The 25,845-nt window shown below is 38.2% G+C and overlaps 1 protein-coding gene across 1 annotated transcript in view; it reads left to right on the forward strand.

The window, feature by feature from the left end:
- Positions 1-25,845, forward strand: part of RXFP2 (relaxin family peptide receptor 2) — a 91,195-nt gene that overhangs the window by 20,070 nt on the left and 45,280 nt on the right. The window contains exons 2-3 of the mRNA XM_006158457.1: positions 15,618-15,788; positions 20,143-20,220. Coding sequence (XP_006158519.1) covers positions 15,618-15,788; positions 20,143-20,220 — 249 coding nt within the window. The remainder of the gene's footprint in view (positions 1-15,617; positions 15,789-20,142; positions 20,221-25,845) is intronic.

The raw sequence follows: 25,845 nt of genomic DNA on the forward strand, positions 1-25,845 counted from the left end.
TTTGATGGTATCTAGTATTTCTTGTATATTAGTCTCAAATTTTGGGGCCATTTTCTCAGTCTTTGTGGTGGATTTTTCTAGGCTAGCAATTTTCTCTTCTATGTCTGAGATTCTCTTTTCTGTACAATCTAGTCTGCTTTTAATACTTTCAAGGGAGATTTTGACTTCCTGTATTATAGCTTTCATTTCTAACAGTTCTATCTGATTCTTTTGTAAAGTGTGAAATTCCTCTTTTAGATCTTGCATGAATTTCCTCACCTCCTGGAACTCAACAACTTCTTTCTCCTTCCTCTTCAGCAGTTCATTGTATCTCTTCTCGTCCATCTCTGTTAGTTTTGCCATTATGAATGTTCTGAATTCTTTATCAGACATTTCCATGAATTCCCGTGAACTGTGTGTGGATGAAGACAAGTTATCCTTTTCCCTTGGAGGAGAGGTATTTTCCTGCTTTCCCATATTTCTTGTGGTCCTGCAGTGATTTCTAGTCATCTGGTTGATGGCCAGTTTCTTCCCAAACTTGGAAGTTCAATCCAGGAGTGCTAGGCAGGCCAAAGAAATGTCCAAAGTTCTTAGTTTTGATATAGTCTAATTTATGTATCTTTTCCTTCATGATTAATGCTTTTGTTTGGTCTATGTTTTTTGTACTTTCCTTAAGATCCTTACCCTCAAATTGTCTTCCATAAAGTCTATTGTTTCACCTTTTGTATTTTGATCTATAATCCATCCCTGAATTGACTATTACCTTCCCTTATTGTCTGCAACGGCACTGGTCTACAAATCAAATGTTCACGTGTGTGTCTGTCTTTTCTCACACTAGCCTTTTCCATTGGTCCATTTTTCAATCTTTACTCCATTATCATACTGCCTAAATTACTGCACCATTGTAATAAGTCTTGACATACAAATAACAAGTGCTCTCACATTGACCTCCTGTAAGTGTGGCCTGTCTCTTCATGTCCTTTTTGCCTTTTTGAATCAACTTACCCCTTTCTACACATGGACGCATACACATTCATGGGTTTTCACTGGATTTGCTTTGAATCTATAGATCAATCTGGGGAGATAAGTAACATCTTTAACATATCAAGTCTTCCAATTTTTTTTTTAGTTCTTTGGTGTCTCTTAATAATATATATTTTACATAAATGTCTCACACATTTAACTGTTCTGCACATTTTTGTTAGATTCATTTATAAATACAAGAACACTTTAAGAAGTTAAAAGAAAAAAGAATGAAGGTCTGAGTGTATTTTAAAACAACAAAAAAGAAATTTAGTATAAGTTTTATCATAATTCACACTTTCCATGAACATTTTGAAGATTCTTTATATATGACACTGCTGATGCGAGAGTAAAAAGTATGTTTTTAAGACATTTTATTTTCTAACCATTTTAGACACATAGGAATATAGTCTACAGAAACCTTGCTAAACTCACGAATATTAATAATTTATAATTTTGGACTTTCATGTTCACAGTCATATCATTTGTGCATAATGACAGTTTTATACTTTCTTGTCCAATATTTATGCCATTGATTTATTTTCCTTGCTTGACTACATTGGCCAAGTTCTCCAGTAGAATATTGAATAGATATAGTAATAGTGGACATGATTGTTCTATACCCAGTTTCAAAAGAGAAAGGTTTCAAAATATTCCCCATTAAGACCCAGCTGTGGCATGGACTGCTGAGTACTGTACTGTGTAGATCCTATACTGAGCAGGCTAGGATCACATGGGAGGCCTGGGTTCAATTCCAGGTCCAACCTAAAGTCTAGGTGAGGTGGTATGCACTTGTAATCCCAGTGATTTGGGGAGATTAAAGCAAGAGGACTGTGAGCTCAAGGTGGCCTCGGCAACATGGTGAGACCTTATCTGGAGAAGGGGAGGCATAGTGTCATGTGCCTGTAGTCCCAGCTAGGAGGCTGAGGCAGGAGGAACATGACATGGTGAGACCCTGTCTATAAAAAAATAAAAATAAAAATAAATCACCATTACGTACATTATAGACTATGGGTTAGTATAGATATCTTAACTGGAACAAGTAATTTACCTTCTATTTTTAGTTTGCATAGTTATTTTAAAGTCAAGATCCAGTAGTTTCATCCTGGAGCCCCTCTCACAAGCTCAGTGACTTAGCAAAGTTCAAGTTGAGTGACTAAGGGGAGAAAAAAATTTGTGAGTTACAGATCAGAGGCAAGAGGACTGTGAGCTCAAGGTGGCCTCGGCAACATGGTGAGACCTTATCTGGAGAAGGGGAGGCATAGTGTCATGTGCCTGTAGTCCCAGCTAGGAGGCTGAGGCAGGAGGAACATGACATGGTGAGACCCTGTCTATAAAAAAATAAAAATAAAAATAAATCACCATTACGTACATTATAGACTATGGGTTAGTATAGATATCTTAACTGGAACAAGTAATTTACCTTCTATTTTTAGTTTGCATAGTTATTTTAAAGTCAAGATCCAGTAGTTTCATCCTGGAGCCCCTCTCACAAGCTCAGTGACTTAGCAAAGTTCAAGTTGAGTGACTAAGGGGAGAAAAAAATTTGTGAGTTACAGATCAGAGGGCTAACTTCCCTAAGGAATCCTGGTCATGCTGCCAGATTTCATTTTCTCACACAGTGTTCCAAGCAGTGTGTTCCAGATCACTGTTGTCAGGAGTGAAAGTTCCACTAGTTTTGAGCACAAATAAGTTAGTTTTTTTATAAAGCTAAATGCACTCTTTTGAAAGTATTTTCTTTTCTTCTGTAGATTATGTTCTAATTTTTAACAATGAAATACTATTTCTCTAATGACTCAGTATTAAAATGGAATCTTAGGATTTTAAAAACATCCTTAGTTGACAAACCAAAATACCACAACTTTTCACAGGTTCCTCTGAAGGCCTTGATTTTACTGGTGTAAGAAATGGAAAAACCTAAAAACCTCAGGCTGAGGTATTTCCATAACATTAGTAACATTCAGGGTAGACAAAGAAAAAGGAGCTGATGAGTTAAGGAGATAAAGAGAGATATTCTGAAGGAGGAAGTAAACCAAGACAGTGAGACATTACAAACCCAAGGGGGAAAGAAAACTTAACATGGTAACTGCTGTTAGCTGTGTCAAAGGTGGTAAGGAACCAAGTAGGACTATAATGTTTATGTTGAATTTAATAACAACCAAAAATTAGTGTTTCCTATGAGAAGAATTTCAGTGGAGCAGCAAGGCCAAGACAAGAAGCTCTGGATTAAAAAATGAAGTCAGGGGAAGGGGCTGGCTGGACACTAGCAAAGAGATAAAATGTGACACTCTTGGTTCCAGGTTTTCCTTTCTCTTAGCATGCTAGCCTCATGTGTGCCCACGATCCAGGGCTGGCTGAGTCTAGGAGTAGATGATGACATTGAGACTCTGTTGAGGTGATCTCTCTCTGTCTTTCACTCTCTCTCCCTGCTTATTCATGGATGAAATAAATAAAATAAACATTAAAAAATGAAAGTATGGTAAGAAAATAGAGACATTGGTTAATATGATTCTGAAAATTTTAATTGTGAAGGGAACCAGCAGTTAGCGTAATGGCTATGTCGCTGGATTCCCACGTAGTCGACCGCGGTTCGCGTCCCGGACCCGGTGGCTTAAAACTCACGCCGGGCGCGTGTGCGTGCGTGCCCAAGATCCTGAGAGGAGAATGGAGGAGAAGGGATTGCGGCGTGACCATCCCCTCTGGGGGGTGATTTCTCGCTTTCTGTCTCTGTCTCTCTCTGTCTGGCGAGCGCACGCGCCCTATAGTGAAAACCTCTCAAAAAAAAAAATTTTAATTGTGAAGAGGAGAAGACTTGGGTGAGTTAGTTGGCTGGTTTGCTTTGAGAATGAGAACTGATTAAATAATATTAACGTTTCATAATACAATGGTGAGGGACCAGCAGATGGTATAATGGTTACATCACTGGACTACCATGTAGTCAACCACGGTTCGAGTCTCAAACCCAGGGACTTAAAACTCACACCAGGCACGTGTGTGTGCATGCCCAAGATTCTTAGAGGAGGATGGAGGAGAAAGGATTGTGGCATGGCCATACCCCCTGAGGGGTGATTTCTCAGTTTCTGTCTCTCTGTCTCTCTGTCTGTCTGGTGAGTGCATGTGCCCTATAGCAAAAACCTCTCTCTGAAAAAAAGAAATAAAATACAATGACGAGACAAAGATATTAAAAATATAAGAGGTCTTCAGAAAGTTTATGGGAAATGTGTATTATGAAAAAGAATGTAGAGACTTCAATGTTTTTGCACCAAAATAAACTCATACTTTAATTTTATTTTTATAAGACTTATTTGAAGTCCTCTTACATAGGAAAGAAAGGAAATAATTAATGGAGAGAGAGTATGAGAAGTTGAAGTTAAGTGGAATATAGAACACATATGGCAGGATTTCCCTTGGGCAGGAAGTGGGGCCTTCATCCACTGGGCACCATAAAAGAAGCCCCCAGGGCCTCAGCCTATAGCTGTGTGGCTTCTACAAGGCTCATCACCAGCAGGCTATGTAAATGCAGGCAAGATACATCCTGCTCAGACATATGCAGAAATCTTGGATGCAGATGGATTTATAAGTTGTTGGGAATAAAATTTGGGAGAATTCCCACAAAGCAAAAAGTAGCCAGTGAAAGTTCCTCGAAGCACAGCAGTCAGCAAATCAGAGAGGAATTTGGAGAGAGGGACAAAGGTGCCACTGTCTATCCTCTCTACATTTCCCTGGCAGTGTTTCTATTGGGCCTCATGTTGTCTCCTTCACAGTCACCCAACCAAGATCTTTTCCCTTCCACCCACTACACTGTGCATTCTCTGAGTTAACGCTTCTCAGGCAGGTCTGAGTGAAAGGTAGTCTCTCAACCCTAGGCAGAACAAGATGGGTATCTAAATTCTGAAATACTAGATTAATTTAGGCAGTTTACTAACCATTAGAGATATTGGAAGAGATATTTTTGGAAAAGAGTCTTTCTTCTTTGCTTAAATCCCTTTCAACCCATTAAAGGCCATAGCATTGAGTTCATGACCCTTAAAGGGACCAGGCAAAGGGGATGTGAGGCTGAAGTCCATCTCTGGTGAGAAGATATTGACAATTTGAAATTCTCAATTTTTCCAATTTAAATAAAAATATATTAAGCTTATAGTCTTTTCCACAAAATTAAGCATCGTTTTCCCAAATTTGTCTGTTCAAACATTGGGCACTTACCTGAAAGATATTGAGTAATAGATTCTGCAGAAAATATGTTAGGTTCCTGGGGACTTCCATCAGCATGAGGTGATTGGTTTGTCCCAGAAGAACATGACAGAAAATTAGGGGTTTAGAGAAATCTAGTTAAAGCCCAAATCTTTTAAATGGTAAGGAGGTAAGTAAATGTGTAAATAAAACTGGATCCAAATCCTGCACATTCTGACTAATGTAGTCAAGCAATACTGTCAGGGTAAAGGAGAACAAAATGGTAGAATAAATAATGAAACATCTATTTTAAAAAGAAACAAACAAACAAACAAAACACAAATAACAAAAATGAACTATTTGAAAAATAGGCAAGTGGGACTACACAAGCTAAAAAGCTTCCTCACAGCAAAGGAAACAATAATTAGAGTGAAAAGACAACCTTTAGACTGAGAGAAAATATTCGCAAATTATTCCTGAGACAAGAGATTGATATCCAGAATATATAGGGAACTCAAGAGGTTCACTGATAAAAATAATAATAATAATAATAATCCAATTTAAAACTGAACAGGTGAATTTAATAGACAACCCCCCAGGAAGACTTATAAGTGGCCAAAAGCATATGAAAAAATGTTAAAAGAGAATGTCATAAGAGAAATGTAAATTAAAACCCAGTTAGAATGGCCAGTTTGCAAAAAAATTTTAAAACAAGTACTGGTGAGGCGTGGTAAAAGGGAACGTTTAAACTTCTGGGAATATGAAGTAATTCAACCCCTGTAGAAAAAAAATATATGGAGATTTTTCAAAAACCTATAAGTAGAACTTCCATATGACTCAGTAATCCTATTTCTTGGTATTTACCCAAAGGATAGGGAAACACTCAATTGGAAAGACACTTACCCATCCATGTTAACTGCAGCATTATTCACAACTGCCAAAACATGGAACCAACCTCAGTTTCCCAAAACTGATGACTAGGTTGAAAAACTGGCACATTTATACTATGGAGTATTGCACAGCAATAAGAAACAGTGAGGGGGCCAGCAAGTGGTGTGGTGGTTAAGGCACTAGACTCCCTCATGGTCAACCATGGATCAAGTCTTGGACCCAGCAGCTTTAAACTCACATCAGGTGCATGTGCATGCATACCCAAAATTCCAAGAGGAGAATGGAGGAGAAAGGATTGCAATGTGGCCATTCCCTCTGAGGAGTGATTTCTCGCTTTCTCTTTCTCCATCTCTCTCTGTCTCTCTGGAGAGTGTACAATCCTAAGACAAAAAAAAAAAAAATCCTTAAAAAAAAAGAAAGAAAGAAAGAAAGAAAAGAAACAGTGGGACCAGCAGTTAGCGTAGTGAACTCCCATGTAGTCGACCACAGTTCAAGTTCCGAACCCAGTGGCTTAAACTCATGCCGGGCGCATGTGCATGTGTGCCCAAGATCCCGAGAGGAGACTGGAGGAGAATGGATTGCAGTGTGGCCATCCCCCCCGGGGGGTGGTTTCTCGCTTTCTATCTCTCTGTCTCTCTCTGTCTTTCTGGCGAGTGCACACACCCTATAGCGAAAACCTCTCAAAAAAAAAAAAAAAGAAAAGAAACAGTGAGACCTTACTGTTTGTTTGATTCAAAATTAATAAATATAGAAGCCCTAATGTTCAGTGAAATGAACCAGACTCTGAAAGATACACTCAATTGTCGGCGTCTGCCCCAGGGCTTGGGTCTGGCTGAATCATGATCGGGGGCTGCTGGTGAGGAAGAGAAAGAGGACGAGAAAGAGAAAGCCCTCCAAAATCTTGCCAGGACCCGAGAGTTGGAAAGAATGTGACAAAGGGAGAGAGTGGAAATGGACACAGGCAGCCTGAGGCTAGGTAGCCCAAGCAACTTGTGCCGCCCAGATGAACTGGATGTCTTTATTTATAGTACAAGGAGACATTACACATGTATGTTTTATGACACTTCATGGATTGGTTGCCAGGTTACAGACAATAAGAAGCAGTTAACAAGTCTATAAGAGATTAGTCATACCAGGAGCCAGGTGTATCCCTTGATGGTAATCCCATCTAGAGAAAATCTCATCTTCTTTTCTAATGCAGAGAACTAGTTGTTAGGTCTGGAGAAGGAGCTAAAGAACTTCTCTATAAGGAGTGTACTACCACACCCAGAGAAGTTTAAAGAACCTTTCAGATGCAGAGCAGGGATTGGGTTTTACTAATTGGGGTCAAGATGTTTCTTGAAGTCCATCAGATGTGTCTGTTGGAACGTCCCTAGCGATTTCCACCCTTGCTCTGCCTGCAGCCAAGGTCAAGGAAAGACAAGTTACAAGGTTCTGCCAAACCCCAAAAGAGCATGTGGTGTTTGCTCAGCGCATGTCCCCACACCTCAGACTCTCTCTCTTAAACGTGTCCCCACACTCAATTTGTACTGAGTATCTGCACTTTATGACAGAGGTTGAGAGAACTGAAGATGTGATGGTGCAAAGGGTGGGTGTGGATGTTAGAGACTTTACAGGGGGAAAGTGATTTGTAGACAATGGGTGGTGAAGGGTGGATGTGAGAAAAAAGAAAAAAGAATGCACCAGATGAGAAATCAATTTGTTTTAATCAGAGTCTGTTAGTTAGTTTTTTTTGTTTTTGTTTTGTTTTGTTTTGTTTTTTTGTAATTGAGTCTCTTCAATATCTGGTGTATTTATCTCTAAAGAACAATAAATGTTAGCAACTACAAAAAGCTAAGAAAAAGAGATGGGGAGAGAGAGAGAAAAAGGAAGAAGGCAGGAAGGAAGGAAGGAAGAGAGAGAGAAACAGAAAGGAAAGAAAAAAAAGAAACAACCAACCAAAAAAAAGAAAAGAAACAAACAAGGGGCTAATTTTTCTCCCCATCCACCTTAATATAAAAGCTTTTTTAGAAAGGCTTTGCTTCTAACAAACAATAAATTATTTACCCCACAAAGGTGAGCTTTTAGTGAAACTCAGACTCTCCCCAGAAATAGGGGCCTTCTAGAATACCGCTACAGCTAGATGTACCTTTGCTTCTTGAAGCTGCTCAGATAATGCTGCTGCTCACTCAGAGATCCCAACCCAAGCTTCGATCTAGAATGGATGTTATCTGTCATGCTGACGGATAACAAAGCTCAGCCCACAGTCTGTTAACATTTTCTGGAAGTTAAGGGGATGTTTCTTCAGGCTCTTTAAGAGTCGGTGGTAAAGGTTTTATATGAAATTCCTACAGTCACTCTGCAGCTCCATTGCCTTCCTCAGTAAGAAAGTCTCTGTGTTGAGGTGAACCCCACTAGAAATGACACACTCTGGAAAGTGGCCTTCTGGACCAGTATTCTCTAAGCTCCACCTGACCTGGAAACATAGAGCCATCTCTGTGACATTCATGTAGGAAGAGTCTCAGGCAGAGAAAGGCTGAGAGAATGAAGCTTCCTTCAGCTTGAGGCAGGCTAAGATGGATGTGGACCAACATGAGAGAAGGCGCAGAGGCACTTGCCTATCTCCATCAATTCTAAAACACCAAGAACTTAAAAACCCTTCTTACCTTTACTTGCCAATAATCCAGGGAAAGTGTTAGTGAGCAGCAAAAAACATCCTGGGCAGCAGTCCAGTTGGCTTTGGAAGATCCCAAAGATTCATTTTAAAAATCCATTTGCACAAACATGTCCAGGATATTGACCAGAGAGAAAAGAAAGACTATTAATGAGCGATTTTCTTTCGCATGCTCAAACCTCCCCTCAGCTGTGTGTTTGGCAGGGGTCCCATAGATATTGTTGCAGAAGCTATCAACGCTGCTTTAATTTAGGTATCTTCCATTTTATTATCCCCAAGTTTCAATTAAAACTGTCTCTTTCCACTTCCACAGATGGCAGGAAGAATAGGCAGCAGATATTCTTCCTACAGACAACTAGTGACTCTTTTTCAGTATGTGCCAACTACAGCAGGGGCTCTTAGTTATTTTTAAATTATATAATGACAGAACGGATTGATAAATGAAGTGCATGGAAGACTAAACTATTTTGTCATCAGAATAACAGCGTAAGTCTGTAAATCTGGGAAGCTTAAATTTTGAAAGGAGCTCTTCCATCAGTTCCTTTTTAAAAACTTCCTGAACAATAAATTAATTCATTTGTTATAAAAATTACTGAGCTCCAAGTAAGACACTGAGATGATAGGGATTTAGGGTGTAAAGAGCAAGGAAAAGAGAATATATCTTAGTTATTTATTTTCTTTCTACATAAAATTTATCCTATGAAATGGCTATATAAAATTTATACCATGGGGTGGAAAATGGGTAATTCTGAGAGATGCAGTTGACAGACTCTGTTCATACATGGCCAGTCTTTCCTCTCCTATTCCTTCACTAGGTTAATCTTGATTTTTATTTATTATTATTAATTATTAGTATTAGTATTATTATAAGTTGGTTATAGGTCATGTGTGCTTTCTGGAAACAGAAAGAGAGAGAAAGGAAAGTGAGAAAGCACCCACCCCCCAGGAGTAGGGCCATGCTACAATCCTTACCCCTCCAGCATCCTCACAAGATTTTGGGCATGCACACATACATGCCCAGTGTGTTTTTCAAGCTGCCAGGTCTGGGACTCAAACCATGGTCAGCCACATAGGATCCATCTGCCTTAAACTCCATGCTACTGGGCTGAACCAACCCTTGATATTTTCTGAGTATAAGGAAATAATCTCCACCCTTTTCATTGGTGATACTTGACTACATGTCTTCTTTTTTTTTTTTTTGGAGAGGTTTTCGCTATCGGGTGCGTGTGCTTGCCAGAAAGACAGAGAGAGACAGAGAGATAGAAAGTGAGAAATCACCCCCCAGGGCGGATGGCCACACTGCAATCCCTTCTCTTCCATTCTCCTCTTGGGATCTTGGGCACGCACGCACACACGCCTGGAGTGAGTTTAAGCCACCGAGTCCAGGACTTGAACAGCGGTTGACTACGTGGGAGTCCGGCAACATAGCCATCACGCTAACTACTGGTCCCACTGCATGTCTTCTTTTACCTCTAAATGGAGGTTAGTCCAAATGAGTGTAATAAGTCTGCATCTGTGAGATGAGCATTTAGTTGGGTCCAGCACTCAAGAATTCATGGTTATCTCCATGATAAACTCCAGAGGGACGGGACTACAATATGTGACTTTGAAAATATCTTACATAGCCTCAGCTTTCTATTTCAAAATGTTCTTTAATCAAATGCTTAATCACCTCTTCTAACTATTAAGGAAACAGTATTACTAAGAAACTATAAAGACATTTTCATTGCTTATTTATAATTTCGTCCCTCCCTCTGTTTTCAAAGAGATTTGAGGCTGTTTAAAATAAGAATCATATATGTCATATTGCTTTTAAAATTGAATAACATGAAAAACTAGGGGAAGCTTTATCACAGTTCTTTTCTTTCATGGAAGTCACATTTAAAAATCACCAAGGGCTAAGGCACAGCAAGCTTTCATTCTACATAGAGCTTCCTTCTTTAAGCACTATTTTCTTACTTTATGCAGAAATCGACTCTATGTTGGAATCGGGAGGTGATACGGTTATAGCACAGCTAGATCCACATGAGAAAGGTTCTGCTTCATGTGCTGGGATCTGCCTGAGTACCCTGGGCACACATACATGCCATGGTCTGGGCTGGCAGGGAATGGGGTGGAAAATGGTATGAAGACATTGTTGGGGGTGTACCCCTTCAATAAATGAATAAAAACACTTAAAAATCACCTGTATGCCAAGATTGACCCAAGGTTTACTGTGGGTCAGATGCTCTCAGTACTTCACAAGCAATAGCTTGTCTAGTCCACTCACAATGAGGATACTATCATTAATTCTATTATAAATGTAGTATGAGGAAACTAAGGTTTTAATGGGTTAAGTAGCTTGCTCAAGGTCACACTAGTGAATGACAAAGAACATTTCAAGTCTGATGGTCTCCAAAGTTCATCATCAGTAATAAATCTGTTTTAAATAGTTGGTCATATCTCATTAGTAGATCATGAAATCAATTTAGAGGCTTGCCATCCCTTTTCAAGAGGATAAGATAGAATAGCAATATTCAGAATTCATCTCACATATTAAAAGATAAGTCATATTTTAAGAAAAATTTTCCCATCATGTGTGTATAGAAAGGAGTATGTAGGGATTTTGTGAATCTAAATGTGTGTTAAAATGTGTGGGAATTTGGATCTATGTGTGGATACAGATGAGTGGGTAGGGGTGTGTGGGTGTGCGTGTGCTGGATTATAATACAAAATTTGTTTTAAATTATGAGTTATCTTATTTAAAAATTCCAAAGCCACTGCACTAAAATATAGCGACTCACTCTTTCATGTTCCAAACACAGAAGAACTATTAGTTTCTTAAATCTGCCTTTTATTCAAATCTTTGCAGACAAGAAGTTAAGAGATTTTTAAATCTATCCCTCATTATGTCTCTCCCTGGGTGAATAGGCTTAATAAGCCAACCCCCAGCAGAGAAAAGTCTTCCTAAAATAGTCACAGACTTTATTGATCTTATGGCTTGTTGCTGAGAGTAAATCATTCACCTACCACTACAACAATAGCAGAGAAAATATATTTTTGCTTCTGTAAAAACATGGATATGAAAGGATCCTAAGGTTACTAGCCAAGGTTGGCTGCCTTGGTCAGAGAGGACCCAGAAGCTACATCAGCAGCAGCCTCAGAGAGTATGCACTGTAATGTCCAGTTGCCTCCAAGGAAGGGCCAGACTCTCTGCTTTTATGCTTGCTGCATTTCCATGGACTACATAACTAAAGCTCAGATAATCCATTCATCCTCTCTAATGATATCACTAACAGCTTAACATGCACTTGTAATTCAGACTTAGTTTTATTGCATAACTCAAAATCTTGCCCTTTAATACATGGTGTAATTTGTGAAAAGATGACGACCAGCAGCAGGCTTCGCCTACTTTAGAAGAATCCTTGAAGGGTCTGCGGAAAGGACACCTCACTACAAGGTAGCATACACTTGCAAGGCCCACACTCAAAAGAGCATTTTTCTTACTTTTTTTTTTAATTATATGTACACTTTTAAATTTTATTTAATTTTATTCATTGTCATTATTTTATTTTTTTTTAAGTTGACTAGAGAGAGACAGAGAGAAGGAGGAATGTGAGAAAGCAAGTTGCCAGGTCCAGGACTCAAATTGCAGTCAGTCATGTTGGAGTCCAGCTATCTCAACCACTATGACACCTGCTAGCTGGCTCCAAAAGATCATTTTTCTAGAGTAGAAATGCCTTCATGTTCTCAGTCGTCAGTTTCTCATATTTTCATGGAAATAATAATACCAATCACAAATAGGTGTCAGTGATGCTAAATAATTAGTAAATACCCAGCACAAAGTATATGGCGTTCCATGAAGGTTTATCCCTAACCTTCTGCTATATTAAAAAAGCACTGGACCCAGACCAGCATGTGGCATGGTAGTTAAAGTCCTGGACTCCCACATGGCCAATCACAGTTCAAGTCCTAGACCTGGTAACTTGCTTTCTCACTTTCCCTCTCTCTCTGTCTCTCCCTGGTGAGCATGACTTTAAAGAATTAAGTTGTAAGTGTGGAGCTGGAATGTGCTCCACAACTACAACTTAATTCTAAAAATAAAGAAAAATAAAAAGTGTTGGGCCTGATCCAGGCTTAGTGGTTAAGGCATCTGGATTCTATGTGGCCATGGTTCAAGTACCAGACACAGCAACTTAAAAAACATTCCAGGCATGCGTGTGTGTGTGTGTGTATGCCCAAAAAATCCCGGAAAGAGAGAAATGGCGAAGAAGGGATGCAATATGACCAAATCTCATGTGGGGTGTTTTCTCTTCTGCTTTCTCTCTCTCTCTGGTGAGCATGTGCACTCCCTAGCAAAATAAATAAATAAAACAAATAAAAATAAAACACTAACCCCTGCACTGACCCAAGGAAATTCCTGGTCCTGATACCCACCCACCAGTAGTGTCTTTAGGAATACTTTGCCAATGTCCCTCTCTCCCTTCAAGGAGTCATAATAAATAGTAGTTATTCCTGTGTCAATACTTTCCTTAAATCAATTTCTATGAAATTTCAATTTGTATTTCTTTTTTTTTTTTTTTTTGGGAGAGGTTTTTGCTATAGGGCACGTGCGCTCGCCAGACAGACAGAGAGAGACAGAGAGATAGAAAGCAGGAAATCACCCCCCAGGGGGGATGGCCACGCCGCAATCCCTTCTCCTCCATTCTCCTCTCGGGATCTTGGGCACGCACGCACACGCGCCTGGCGTGAGTTTAAGCCACCGGGTCCGGGACTCGAACCGCGGTTGACTACGTGGGAGTCCAGCGACATAGCCATTACGCTAACTGCTGGTCCCAATTTGTATTTCTTTAAAAAAAAAAAAAAGTACACGACTTCCAGAATTACTACTGAATTTACAAAGAAACGTCTATTTGCTTTCTGGAAAGTACTCTTTTAGAATGGAAAGTAGGGCACCTAAATTTATGGATTATTTTAGTCATTTTATTCACAGGTTTTTTGTAAATGTAATTATATTTCCTTTCTGTACTTTCGACCCAGCAGTTATTCAGCTCTCACTAATCTTCTTGTATATTCCCTGCACAAGGAGACTACATTTATTTATTTATTTATTTATTTGAGACTTTTGCTATAAGGTGCGTGCGCTCGCTGGAGAAACAGAAAGTGAGAAATCACCCCCCAGGGGGGACAGCCATGCTGCAATCCCTTCTCCTCCATTCTCCTCTCGGGATCTTGGGCACGCACACACACGCGCCTGGCGTGAGTTTTAAGTCACCAGGTCTGGGATTAAAATCATAGTGGGCTACATCAGCACCTTGACCACTATGGCTTCTGCTGTCCTAAAGATTATTATTTTTTTCCGGAGAGGTTTTTGCTATAGGGTGCGTCCGCTTGCCAGTAAGACAGAGAGAAACAGAGAGACAGAAAGCGAGAAATCCCCCCCCAGGAGGGATAGCCATGCCACAATCCCTTCTCCTCCATTCTCCTCTCGGAATCTTGGGCACACATGCACACGCACCCAGCGTGAGTTTAAGCCACCAGGTCCGGGACTTGAACTGTGGTCAAATACATGGGAGTCCAGCGACATAGCCATTACACTAACTGCTGGTCCCCTCAAGACTATTTTTAATTAGTACTTGCAATGTAGACCTATCATTTCATTAATATCTCCATAGCACAATGGTTAAGGGTTGGCATCTTGGCTCAGTCATAGTGGTGCAGGCAGTAGAGTACTGCTACATGATATGAAGCCACGTGGGAAGCCTGGGTTTGGAGCCCAGGTCAAGGTCAACCTGAACACACCAGGTGTGTCCACTCATGCCAATAATGTTAGCAAGCTGGCAGGGTATGTGGATAAATTGCAGTGTGGAAAGCCCTATCAAAGACCTAGAGAGAGTGCGAGAGGGAGAGAGTGAGAGAGAGAGAGAGAGAGAGAAAAGGAAATAAACCTTTTCCTTAAAAAAGAGGAGGTTTCTGGAGTCAGAAAGACAATTCAAACCTTTGCTGTATCAATTTACAGGTGGACAACTGTAGGCAAGATATTTAACTTCACTAGCCCTGAAACATAAAAGATAGTATCACCCCTATTACAGGTTGGTTGAAGAACTAGAAAACTACCTTATAAAGTGTCTGGCACTCAGTAAACTCAATAAAAGTTAGAAATTATTGTTTAGTATTATCTCCCTTATTCTGACATGGTTCTGATTTCTTAGTAACTTTTATTTAAACTGTCCTTTTGTACATGCGTGTGTGTGTGTGTGTGTGTGTGTGTGCAGTGCCATTTCAAATCCTTCATATAAAGAATCAATAAGTTAATAAATTTACCTACTAGATCTTTTTGTTAATGGTTTTACCTTCCTGTTTCCAAGAGTGAAAAACTCTTTGAGTTCATACAAAAACAGGGCAGTACATCTGGCTTGTTTACTACTAATATTACCTTGCTAAAGTGAATTCAGAATAAATCTGATTTCATTTTTTATATAGCTGGTGTTAGCTGTGATCATGGTTGTTTAAAATTATATCATTAAGAATACTATTCAAAGTGGCTAAATGGTGGTGTAGTGGTAAAATGTGAAGCTCTGTGAGGTCGATCCCTATGGAAAGGTTCCAGGTTTGAGTTCAGAGACCTCCGAGTGTGCGGGGCATATATATGTCCACGATGCAGAGCTGGCTAAAGTTCAGGTGAATTGCCACATCAAGATCTCATAGAGGTTGCCTCTCTCTCTCTCTTTCTTTCTTTCTTTCTCTGTTTCTCTTTCTCTCTTGTGAATGGAAGAAATAAGTAAATAAAATATAAAAATGAATATTATTCTAATAAATCGTGTACTAGGAATAACACCAGAAAAAGTTAACTCATGGGGTTCTTGTGAAAATTAAATGAAAAGAGCATGGTCAAATTGACACCTTGTTTCCTTCTTGTAAGATTTGTGCCCCCTGTTTCACATAGATTTTGCACTGACTGAAGGCAGTGTGAATACACCTCAGTGCCAAAAAGGATACTTTCCCTGTGGGAATCTTACCAAGTGCTTACCCCGTGCCTTTCACTGCGATGGCGTGGATGACTGTGGCAACGGCGCTGATGAGGAGAATTGTGGTGAGTCCTCCCACTCAGCTCTGCATACATACCTCACTTTACACACTCTCCAAACTGTGGGTTAGTTGGATAACAATGGCAATGAACTAGAGAAGATGATTGGTGTTCTACAGGGAATCCTCAAGTAATGAGATGATTACTCCCCAATTTATTCATGATAATGACCTGAATTTTTACATATAGCAGTTGCTTAAATATAGTATTAAAATGTTCTATAAAAATTAAAATTATGCTTTAAAATCTGCTTGGCTACTCATTTTCATTTTAAGGGGCTTCCTATATCTACCTCTTAATTGCGAGTAATTTGGTTCAGCTGTAAGAATATCCATGAAGTATGAATGGCCCACCTAGAGAAGTATAATAATTGATTTGACAGGAGAGAGTGCGAGAGGGAGAGAGTGAGAGAGAGAGAGAGAGAGAGAAAAGGAAATAAACCTTTTCCTTAAAAAAGAGGAGGTTTCTGGAGTCAGAAAGACAATTCAAACCTTTGCTGTATCAATTTACAGGTGGACAACTGTAGGCAAGATATTTAACTTCACTAGCCCTGAAACATAAAAGATAGTATCACCCCTATTACAGGTTGGTTGAAGAACTAGAAAACTACCTTATAAAGTGTCTGGCACTCAGTAAACTCAATAAAAGTTAGAAATTATTGTTTAGTATTATCTCCCTTATTCTGACATGGTTCTGATTTCTTAGTAACTTTTATTTAAACTGTCCTTTTGTACATGCGTGTGTGTGTGTGTGTGTGTGTGTGTGCAGTGCCATTTCAAATCCTTCATATAAAGAATCAATAAGTTAATAAATTTACCTACTAGATCTTTTTGTTAATGGTTTTACCTTCCTGTTTCCAAGAGTGAAAAACTCTTTGAGTTCATACAAAAACAGGGCAGTACATCTGGCTTGTTTACTACTAATATTACCTTGCTAAAGTGAATTCAGAATAAATCTGATTTCATTTTTTATATAGCTGGTGTTAGCTGTGATCATGGTTGTTTAAAATTATATCATTAAGAATACTATTCAAAGTGGCTAAATGGTGGTGTAGTGGTAAAATGTGAAGCTCTGTGAGGTCGATCCCTATGGAAAGGTTCCAGGTTTGAGTTCAGAGACCTCCGAGTGTGCGGGGCATATATATGTCCACGATGCAGAGCTGGCTAAAGTTCAGGTGAATTGCCACATCAAGATCTCATAGAGGTTGCCTCTCTCTCTCTCTTTCTTTCTTTCTTTCTCTGTTTCTCTTTCTCTCTTGTGAATGGAAGAAATAAGTAAATAAAATATAAAAATGAATATTATTCTAATAAATCGTGTACTAGGAATAACACCAGAAAAAGTTAACTCATGGGGTTCTTGTGAAAATTAAATGAAAAGAGCATGGTCAAATTGACACCTTGTTTCCTTCTTGTAAGATTTGTGCCCCCTGTTTCACATAGATTTTGCACTGACTGAAGGCAGTGTGAATACACCTCAGTGCCAAAAAGGATACTTTCCCTGTGGGAATCTTACCAAGTGCTTACCCCGTGCCTTTCACTGCGATGGCGTGGATGACTGTGGCAACGGCGCTGATGAGGAGAATTGTGGTGAGTCCTCCCACTCAGCTCTGCATACATACCTCACTTTACACACTCTCCAAACTGTGGGTTAGTTGGATAACAATGGCAATGAACTAGAGAAGATGATTGGTGTTCTACAGGGAATCCTCAAGTAATGAGATGATTACTCCCCAATTTATTCATGATAATGACCTGAATTTTTACATATAGCAGTTGCTTAAATATAGTATTAAAATGTTCTATAAAAATTAAAATTATGCTTTAAAATCTGCTTGGCTACTCATTTTCATTTTAAGGGGCTTCCTATATCTACCTCTTAATTGCGAGTAATTTGGTTCAGCTGTAAGAATATCCATGAAGTATGAATGGCCCACCTAGAGAAGTATAATAATTGATTTGACAGATTTTTATTGAGTATCTGCTCTCTACCGATAGCTCTCCAAGTCACTGAGACATAGTGGATTCAAGAGAGTCAAGAGCTTTGAGTTAACATGATCAATGTGCAGTAAGATAACAATAATCCTCTATGTAAATAAACTACTTGTCTCCAAGGGTTATAAGTACTGTGAAGAAAACAAAACAGGGTAATGATATAGAAAGGACTTGAAGGGAGGAACATGGTAAGGACGTAACCAGAGAAAAACTTTTTAGATGACAACACTGGAACTGAGAACAAAATGAAAAAAGAGGAAGAAAGAAGAAAGAAAAAGAAAAAGAAACTATGAAATACTCTGGAGGAATTGCAGTCAAAGGAAGCAGCAAGCGCACAGGCCCTCAGGCTAAATGAAACAAGACAGTGTGTCTGAGGGACAGAAAAGCCAGTGTGGCTTGAGCAGCATGAGCAAAGATAAAAACTGAAGATGAAGAATTCGGCAGAGGCCCGCTCACAGAGAGTCTGGCAGGCCATTTTAGGTCTATATATTGAGACTGTAGGTATTGTCTAACCTACAAGGCCAAAAGGTTAACATGTTTAGTAAGCCACAGAATAGACGACACTAGAACCCAGATCTTGTGAATCTGAAGGAATCTTGTGTATTTCCTGCCACAAAGAACTACCTGTCTTCAGCACCGCCCAACTAGCAGTCGAAGTGGGGCAGCAAAGAGCAGAAATGCCAGATGTCTCTCTCGAATCTGTTCTCCTGCCTCTGGGTAATTGAGCGTGTTTCCTTCTGATGAAACAACCTTCTGCTCACACTTCCCATGGATCAATCTAACTCACCTTTTAAGACTAGATTCAGGTGTCTCCTTTTCCAAGAGGGCTTCCTTAGCCACTCTGAAGCTTTATCACCATACCGAGATGGGTGTCCTTTCTCTCTGTTGCCACAGCACCCTCGGTGTACCTGTACAACTGCACTGAGAAGACTGCCTTATCTTTTCACTGTTTCTACTCCTAGACATTCATTAACTCATTGAGAAGAGGTTTGCATCAAATTCGTTTTGTTGTCAGCAGAGCGCAGGACAGTAGAGCACACAGTGTGCACTCAGTCTGCTCAGTTTGGGGCACAACTCTCTGGATGCCAATGGGCAAGTTATTCAGACCTTGAGTGTTTATCTGTGTCATGAGGATGTTCTGAGTTCAGATTAAATAATGTCCATAAAGACATCAGAGTAGAATCTTTGAAGATATTAATATGGAATAGAAATAGAAAGACTGCTGAATCAAAGGAGTCTGTGAGCAATTACATAAATTTATTTTCAATTTGTGTGAACTTCTGCATTATACATTATAAAACATACTTTATCATTTTTATAGCACATACTAAAGTAATGATACTTCAGAATTAGGCCTCCTTGTATTAAAAGATCACAAGAAAGGAAGGAAACTTGGCAAAAAAAGCAGATCATATGAAATATGACAAATTGACATTAACATATATTCACTCAACAGGACTCAACAGCCTTTATTAAAAATCACTTCAGTTTTGCTTTATTTTAAAAAAGTCAGGTGAAATAAATTTTGTCAGAACCCATTACATCTATCAAGTATGTCTCTCTATGCAGGAGGATGAAAATGGCAAAAATAAAATTTAAGTTATATTTTCTTTTGAGAGCCTAAAATTAAGGTCAAACACTTTAAATGGCAATATTAGAAACCGAAGAAGGCAGTTCTGTAATGCAGTGATTAAGAGAGCCAGATTCCACGTGGCCAACTGCAATATGAAATTCAACCTCACTGAAAAACACACCTGTGCCTCTGCATGCCCAAAATCCTGATGGGATGGAGAAATGAAAGAAAAAGGATTAGCACATGATTACACCCCATTGGAGGGTGTTTCCCCCCCTCTTTCTCTCTCTCTCTTCCAAGTGCATTCATGCTCTGGCATAAGAGAAGGAAAGACCAAAAAAGAGAGAAATGAGAAGAAAGAGAGAGAGAAAGAAGAAAGACTAAGAAGAGTGAGAAAGAAATAAAGATTGAAAAGAGTGAGAGAAAGAAGAAAGGAAAAGGTGATATTTTGCAAGACATTTATATTCGTGTGAAATAATTCTATATTTGCATTATATATTCTATGATACCTATCTCGGAAAGCAACAAGATATCTAGGAATAAACTTAACCAAAGAAGTCAAAGACCGCTACAAGAAAAACTGAAAATCTAAAAAAAGAAATATTTGTAAACATAAAAAGTGAAACTGAGCAAATGCTTGCCTTGCTTTTTCTCCCTTAATAGCTATATATTGAAAAATATTATTTTATTTCTTAGATAATTTTTAATTTCACTTCATTATCAGATTTTATGCTTTTATATGTATACAATATTTGATTTACAGAATAACTGACACGTATTAATCACCATTTCACAGGTGACACTAGTGGATGGGCGACCATATTTGGCACAATCCATGGAAATGCTAATAATGTGGCATTGACACAGGAGTGCTGTAAGTGGTTTGGTTCAAAGACAGTATCAGCTTTGTGAAAAGCATGATTTGTGGTGGTGCATGGATTTTTATGGGTAGTATGATAAATTCCCTTCAATTTCAGTTCAGTGTATTTTTTTTATTTACGTTTAGTCACAGTACATTTTTAGAGTGTACAAAATAGTTTTTCCTAGTGTGAAAACAACACATATTAGGCAAGTTATAGATATTGCCATGCACATTATCAACACTCGTTAACATTTCGTTTTTGTATCTGTTAATTTTTTTTCTGATCCCCTCTCTCCCACCTCCTATTCACCCCCTCCTTCGCAGTCTCTATTATCTTCAGTTGCCCTCCTTGATATTATACATTCCAATCTTTCACTTTCTGTCAAAGAGCACAGACATTCAGTATAGACTAAGTGGTGACACATAATGCTTGTCGTTCATAGTCTGGCTTGTTTTATTTAACATTAAATTTTCTGTATTCCTCCTCTTTGTATAAAATGCCAGGGCCTCATTATTCTTTGTGTCTGAGTCCATCATGTATATGAGCCACATGTTTTTCAATCTATTCATCTGTTCTTGATCATTTGGGCAGATACCATGTCTTAGCAGTTGTGAATAATGCTGCAATAAACATGGATATGCAAGTGTTTTTCTGTTTTCCTATCTCTTGGGCAGATACCTAGGAGTAGAATTGCTGGATCATATGGTAGTTCTATTTGTAGGCTTTTGAGAAAGTTCCATATTGTTCTCCATAGTGGCTGCATTAATTTATATTCCCACCAACAGTGCAAGAGTATTCCCTTTGTCACAGCCTTTCCAGTATTTATCATTCTGTATTTTTTTCATCCTAATCATTCTTACTGGGGTTAAATATCTCATTATAGTTTTGGTTTACATTTCCCTATGATAAGCAATGTTGAGCATTCTTTTAATATGCTTTTTGGTCATTTGTATGTCTTCATTGGAGACTTCTGTTCAGTTCACTTGTCCATTTTTTTATTATATTTTTTATTTTTGGAGGTATGCTGCTTAAGTTTCCTGCATAATCAGTCCCTGATCTGAGGCATATTTGCAAATGTATTTTCCCATTCGGAAAGTTGTCTCTTCATTCTAACTATTATTTCTTTTGATGTGTAGCTTTTAAGCCTGTGGGAGTTCCACTTGTCTATTTTGGGGACTATTGCCTGTGCAGTAGGGGTCTCACTTATGAAAGCTTTGCCTACCCTAATTCAAAAGTTTCCCTGTGTTTTCCACCAGTAGTTTTACATTTTGAGACTTTATGTTTAGATCTTTGATCCATTTTGAGGAGATTTTTGTTACTGGTGAGAGATAGGGTTCCAGATTCATTTTTCTATAGGTGGATATCCAGTTGGTTTTTTTTTGTTTTCTTTTTCCTTTTTTTTTTTTAATTTAAATTTATTTACATTCATTCACTGTACATCATTACAGCATACAAAATGAGATTTTCCATCCAGAGCACACTGTATATTGGCTCAATCAAGCACATCAACATACATGTTATCGTCAACAAATAATTTTCCATTTCTTTTTTTCCTGGATGTTTTGCTTTTATTTCCCCATCATTGATTCCCTACCTCTTCCCCTTTGCCGTATCCCACTCTCCTCCCACACTGTCTCTGGTATCTATGTTTGCTTTCTATACTGTTTTTCCCCCACATTTTATTGAGTCACTAAAGATCTTAATTAAACTAAATATTTTCATAGTAAGCACAGCTGATATATACATTTCCATGAACACAAGTCCAACTTTAGACATAAGCCTCAGTGAGTAGAATGAACATCCTATAAAGTACCACCTAACTGGTAGAAAGAACATCCTGTAAAGCAGCACCTAGCTGGGGCTATATATCTTACTGCAGTCATCCAATAGGTATTTATATGCATTTTTTTTTTAATTTCACAAGAAACAGTTTTATTTTTTCCCTGAAACTTCTCTTTTTTCTTTAACTTAATTTACATTCCTTCCCTAAGCATCGTCACAGCATATAAAATGTGATTTCTCATCCACAATATACTGCATAGTGGCTTAATCATGTATGTTATTGTCAAAAAATTTCCATTTCTAGTTTCTAGTATTTTTTTACCCCTATTTCTGACCCTCTGTCCTTTCCCATCCTCTTCTCACACTATCTCTGGTGTCTACAGTTGTCTTCCATTCCTTTCCCCCCAACATTGTATTGATCATTCAATTTCTGAGATAATCTAACTACTTTCAATAGCAAGTTCACTTGGTACTATTAAGAAAACCAGTTTTAATTTAAATCAAAGAAATGCTAAGGAACTTTGCTTAAAACTTAAAGCCAGGAAACAGGTTAGGATTCTGTTCAAATGGTAGGTACATGAACCTATCCATATCTCAAGATGGACAGAAATCCTTATAACCAGATAACAAAGTCTACAAGAAAATCAGCAATGTTTTAGTCAAAAGTCAAAAAATTATACTTCACCAATTCAGTCTCATGTACTTTATCTTCTGTTGTGGTTCAATTTTCCCAATTAAATTCTGAGATATAATATTCAACTCCATACTTGTCCCTATGATTAAGTTGGCCATATTCTTAGTTTTAGAACTCTTATTTCTGTGTGTCTCTATTTAATTTTCCTGATAGATCACTCCCTTAAGAACTTCTTGGAGACCTGCTCTGATGCTGATGTTTATCTGAGAATGTTCTTCTCTTTTCTTCCCACATGAAAAATTATCTTGCCGGCTACAGTATTCTTGGCTGAAATTGCTTTTCTCTTAACACTTTGAATATATTTTCCCAATCTATCCTCACTCACATCATTTCCAGTGAGAGGTCTCTTGCTGGCCTGATGGGATATCTTTTGTTGGTAACATGATATCCCATGTTTTTCTTTTGCCAATCTTAGTATCTTGTCTTTGTCTGTGGTTTTGGTCAACCTGGCTATAATGTGTCTTGGAGAAGATCTTCTTGGATTGATTCTATTTGGACTCCTTTGTATTTCTTGGGACTGGATCTTTGATTGCCTTTCTAGGTTTGGAAAGTTTTCTTGCAGGATTTCATGGAATAGATTATCAATGCCCTTATAAGTCTCTTCACCTTCTTTAATGCCAATTATCCAGATGTTTGGACGTTTGATGGTATTTAGTACTTCTCGTATATTATTCTCATTTTTGGGGGCAATTTTCTCAGTCTTTGTGGTGGGTTTTTCCAGGCCAGCAATTTTCTCTTCTGCGTCTGAGATTCTATTTTCTGTATGATCTAGTCTGCTTTTAATACTTTCAAGGGAGATTTTGACTTACTGTATTATAGCCTTCATCTCTAACAGTTCTGATTGATTCTTTTTTCAAGTGTGGAATTCCTCTTTCAGATCTTGCAAGAATTTCCTCACCTCCTGGAACGCGTTAGATCCTTTCTCCTTTCTCTTCTCCAGTTCACTGTCTCTCTTCTCTTCCATCTCTGTTAGCTTTGCCATTATGAATGTTCTAAATTCGTTATCAGATTTCCATGATTTCCATTGAACTGCTTGTGGATGAAGAGGAGTTATTCTTTTCCTTTGGAAGAGAGGTATTTTCTTGCTTTCCCATACATCTTGTGGTCCTGTGGTGATTTCTAGTCATCTAATGGATGGTGTGTTTCTTCCTAATTCTTGAAGTTCAATATGAACGTTCAGGAGCAAGCAGAAAGAGGTAATCTAAGGGAACCTGGAATCTCTTTGCCATTCTGTTGTGATCACTTTGTGCATCAGATTCAGGAGATATTGAGGAATATGTTAACCCTAGTTGTATATGAATGTTAAGCTACAGTGCCCTGAGATCCATCAAGAAACACAGTAAATGGATATCGAGGAGTGGAGAGACGAGAAAAAAGAAAATGAAAAAGAGAGAGAGAGAAACAACAACAACAACAACAAAACAGAAAAAAATGAAGGAAAAAACTTTAAAAAATTATAATTATTGCATTTCTTTAAAAAAAAAAAAGCACAAAATAGAAAACTGTGCAGTGTGCTTGCATGCCATGCGAAATGACTAGTTTGCAGGAGCCATGATGAATCTTCTCCTGAAGGCCTGCCTCTCACCTCTCCTGCCTGGGTGGGAAAAGCAGATGGGATTATTAACAAGACAAAAGGCAGAACTGAGAGCAAGAAAAAATTTTACCTTTAAAAAATTTTTAAAAAGAAAAAATTACCAAAAAATGACAAGGCAGAAGCAGGGAGAGACAGAGACAGAGATACAGAGATAGAAGGCTAGAGGAGCTCTCTACCACTCTAGCTTGTTTGCTCGAGTCTGAATTATCAGTAGGAAATCTTCACTTCTCTTTTACCCTGAAATGACTAATTCTCAGGAGCCGTGATTGGTGGATATCCAGTTTTTCCAAAATCATTTGCTAAAAAGATGTTTTTCCCCCACTGACTATCTTGGGCCATTTGTAAAATATTCATAGTTCGGGACCAGCAAGTGGCATGGTCACTAAGGTACTGGACTCCCACATGTCCAACCTCAGTTTGAGACTCAGACCTGGCAGCTTATTTTCTCACTTTCCTTCTCTCTTGTTGTGTTCCTCTCTGAGTTCATGCATGTACCCTGTAGTAAATTTTTTCTAAATTAATAAATAATAAATAAGATTAAATTATCATTTTTTAAAAAAACAATTGGTTGTATATTTTGAGGTCTATTTCTGGGTTTTCTATTCTCTTCTATTGGTCTACATGACTATTTTTGTGTTAGTACCAAACTGTTTTGATAACCACAGTTTTGTAATATAGTTTGAGCTCAGGAAGTGAGATACCTCCTAGTTTATTCTTTTTGTACAGCATTCCTTTGACTATACAAGTTCTTTTATAATTCCAGATAAGTTCTATGATTGTTTTTTTCTATTTCTGTGAAGAATATCTTTGGTAAGTTGATCAAAATTGCATTGAATTTGTGGATTAATTTGGGTGAAATTGACATTTTGGTAATAATTCTTCCAATCAAGGAGGATGGGAGTTCTTTCCACTTTTGTGTATTATTTTTCAATATATTTTTAAAGACTTTCATAATTTTCTTTGTAGAGATCTTTCATTTTCTTGGCTAGATTAATTCTAAGGCATCTTTTTATGTGTTTGTGTGGTTGTTATAAATGGGATTGCTTTCTTAGATTCTGTCTTGATCTGCTCACTATTGGTACATAAAAATGCTGTAGATTTTTGTATGTTGGTTCTTGCCACTTTACTCTATTCATTTATCACTTCCAGGAATTTTTGAGTGGATTGTTTGTGTTTTCTGTGTATGTAATTATGCTATCTGCACATAGAGTTCAATGTATTTTATCACTGGCCAGCTATTTTTCTGTCTGCCTGTGGAACTGGAAAGATAGAAGAAAACAATCACCTCCATTCATTCTAATTGTATAAATTAGACTATGATTGCAAGAATATATAGGTGTGAAATTATGACCAATAGTGTGGTTTTTATTCCCTTTAATAACTTTTTCAATAAAGATACCGAGCACCCACTTCTTCCCAGATCCTATGTTAGGCATCGAGCATACAGTGATGAAAATGTGGCTCCAACCTATAGATACCTCATTTCATGACAGGAGAGACAGATTCTTACAGAAGCAGTGATGGTACAGTATTAGTGCTGAAACAGAGAAAAGACACTTGCATAAG

Source organism: Tupaia chinensis, unplaced genomic scaffold (assembly GCF_000334495.1).
Source record: "Tupaia chinensis unplaced genomic scaffold, TupChi_1.0 Scaffold000597_1, whole genome shotgun sequence".
In the NCBI taxonomy this organism is placed as follows: Eukaryota; Metazoa; Chordata; class Mammalia; order Scandentia; family Tupaiidae; genus Tupaia; species Tupaia belangeri.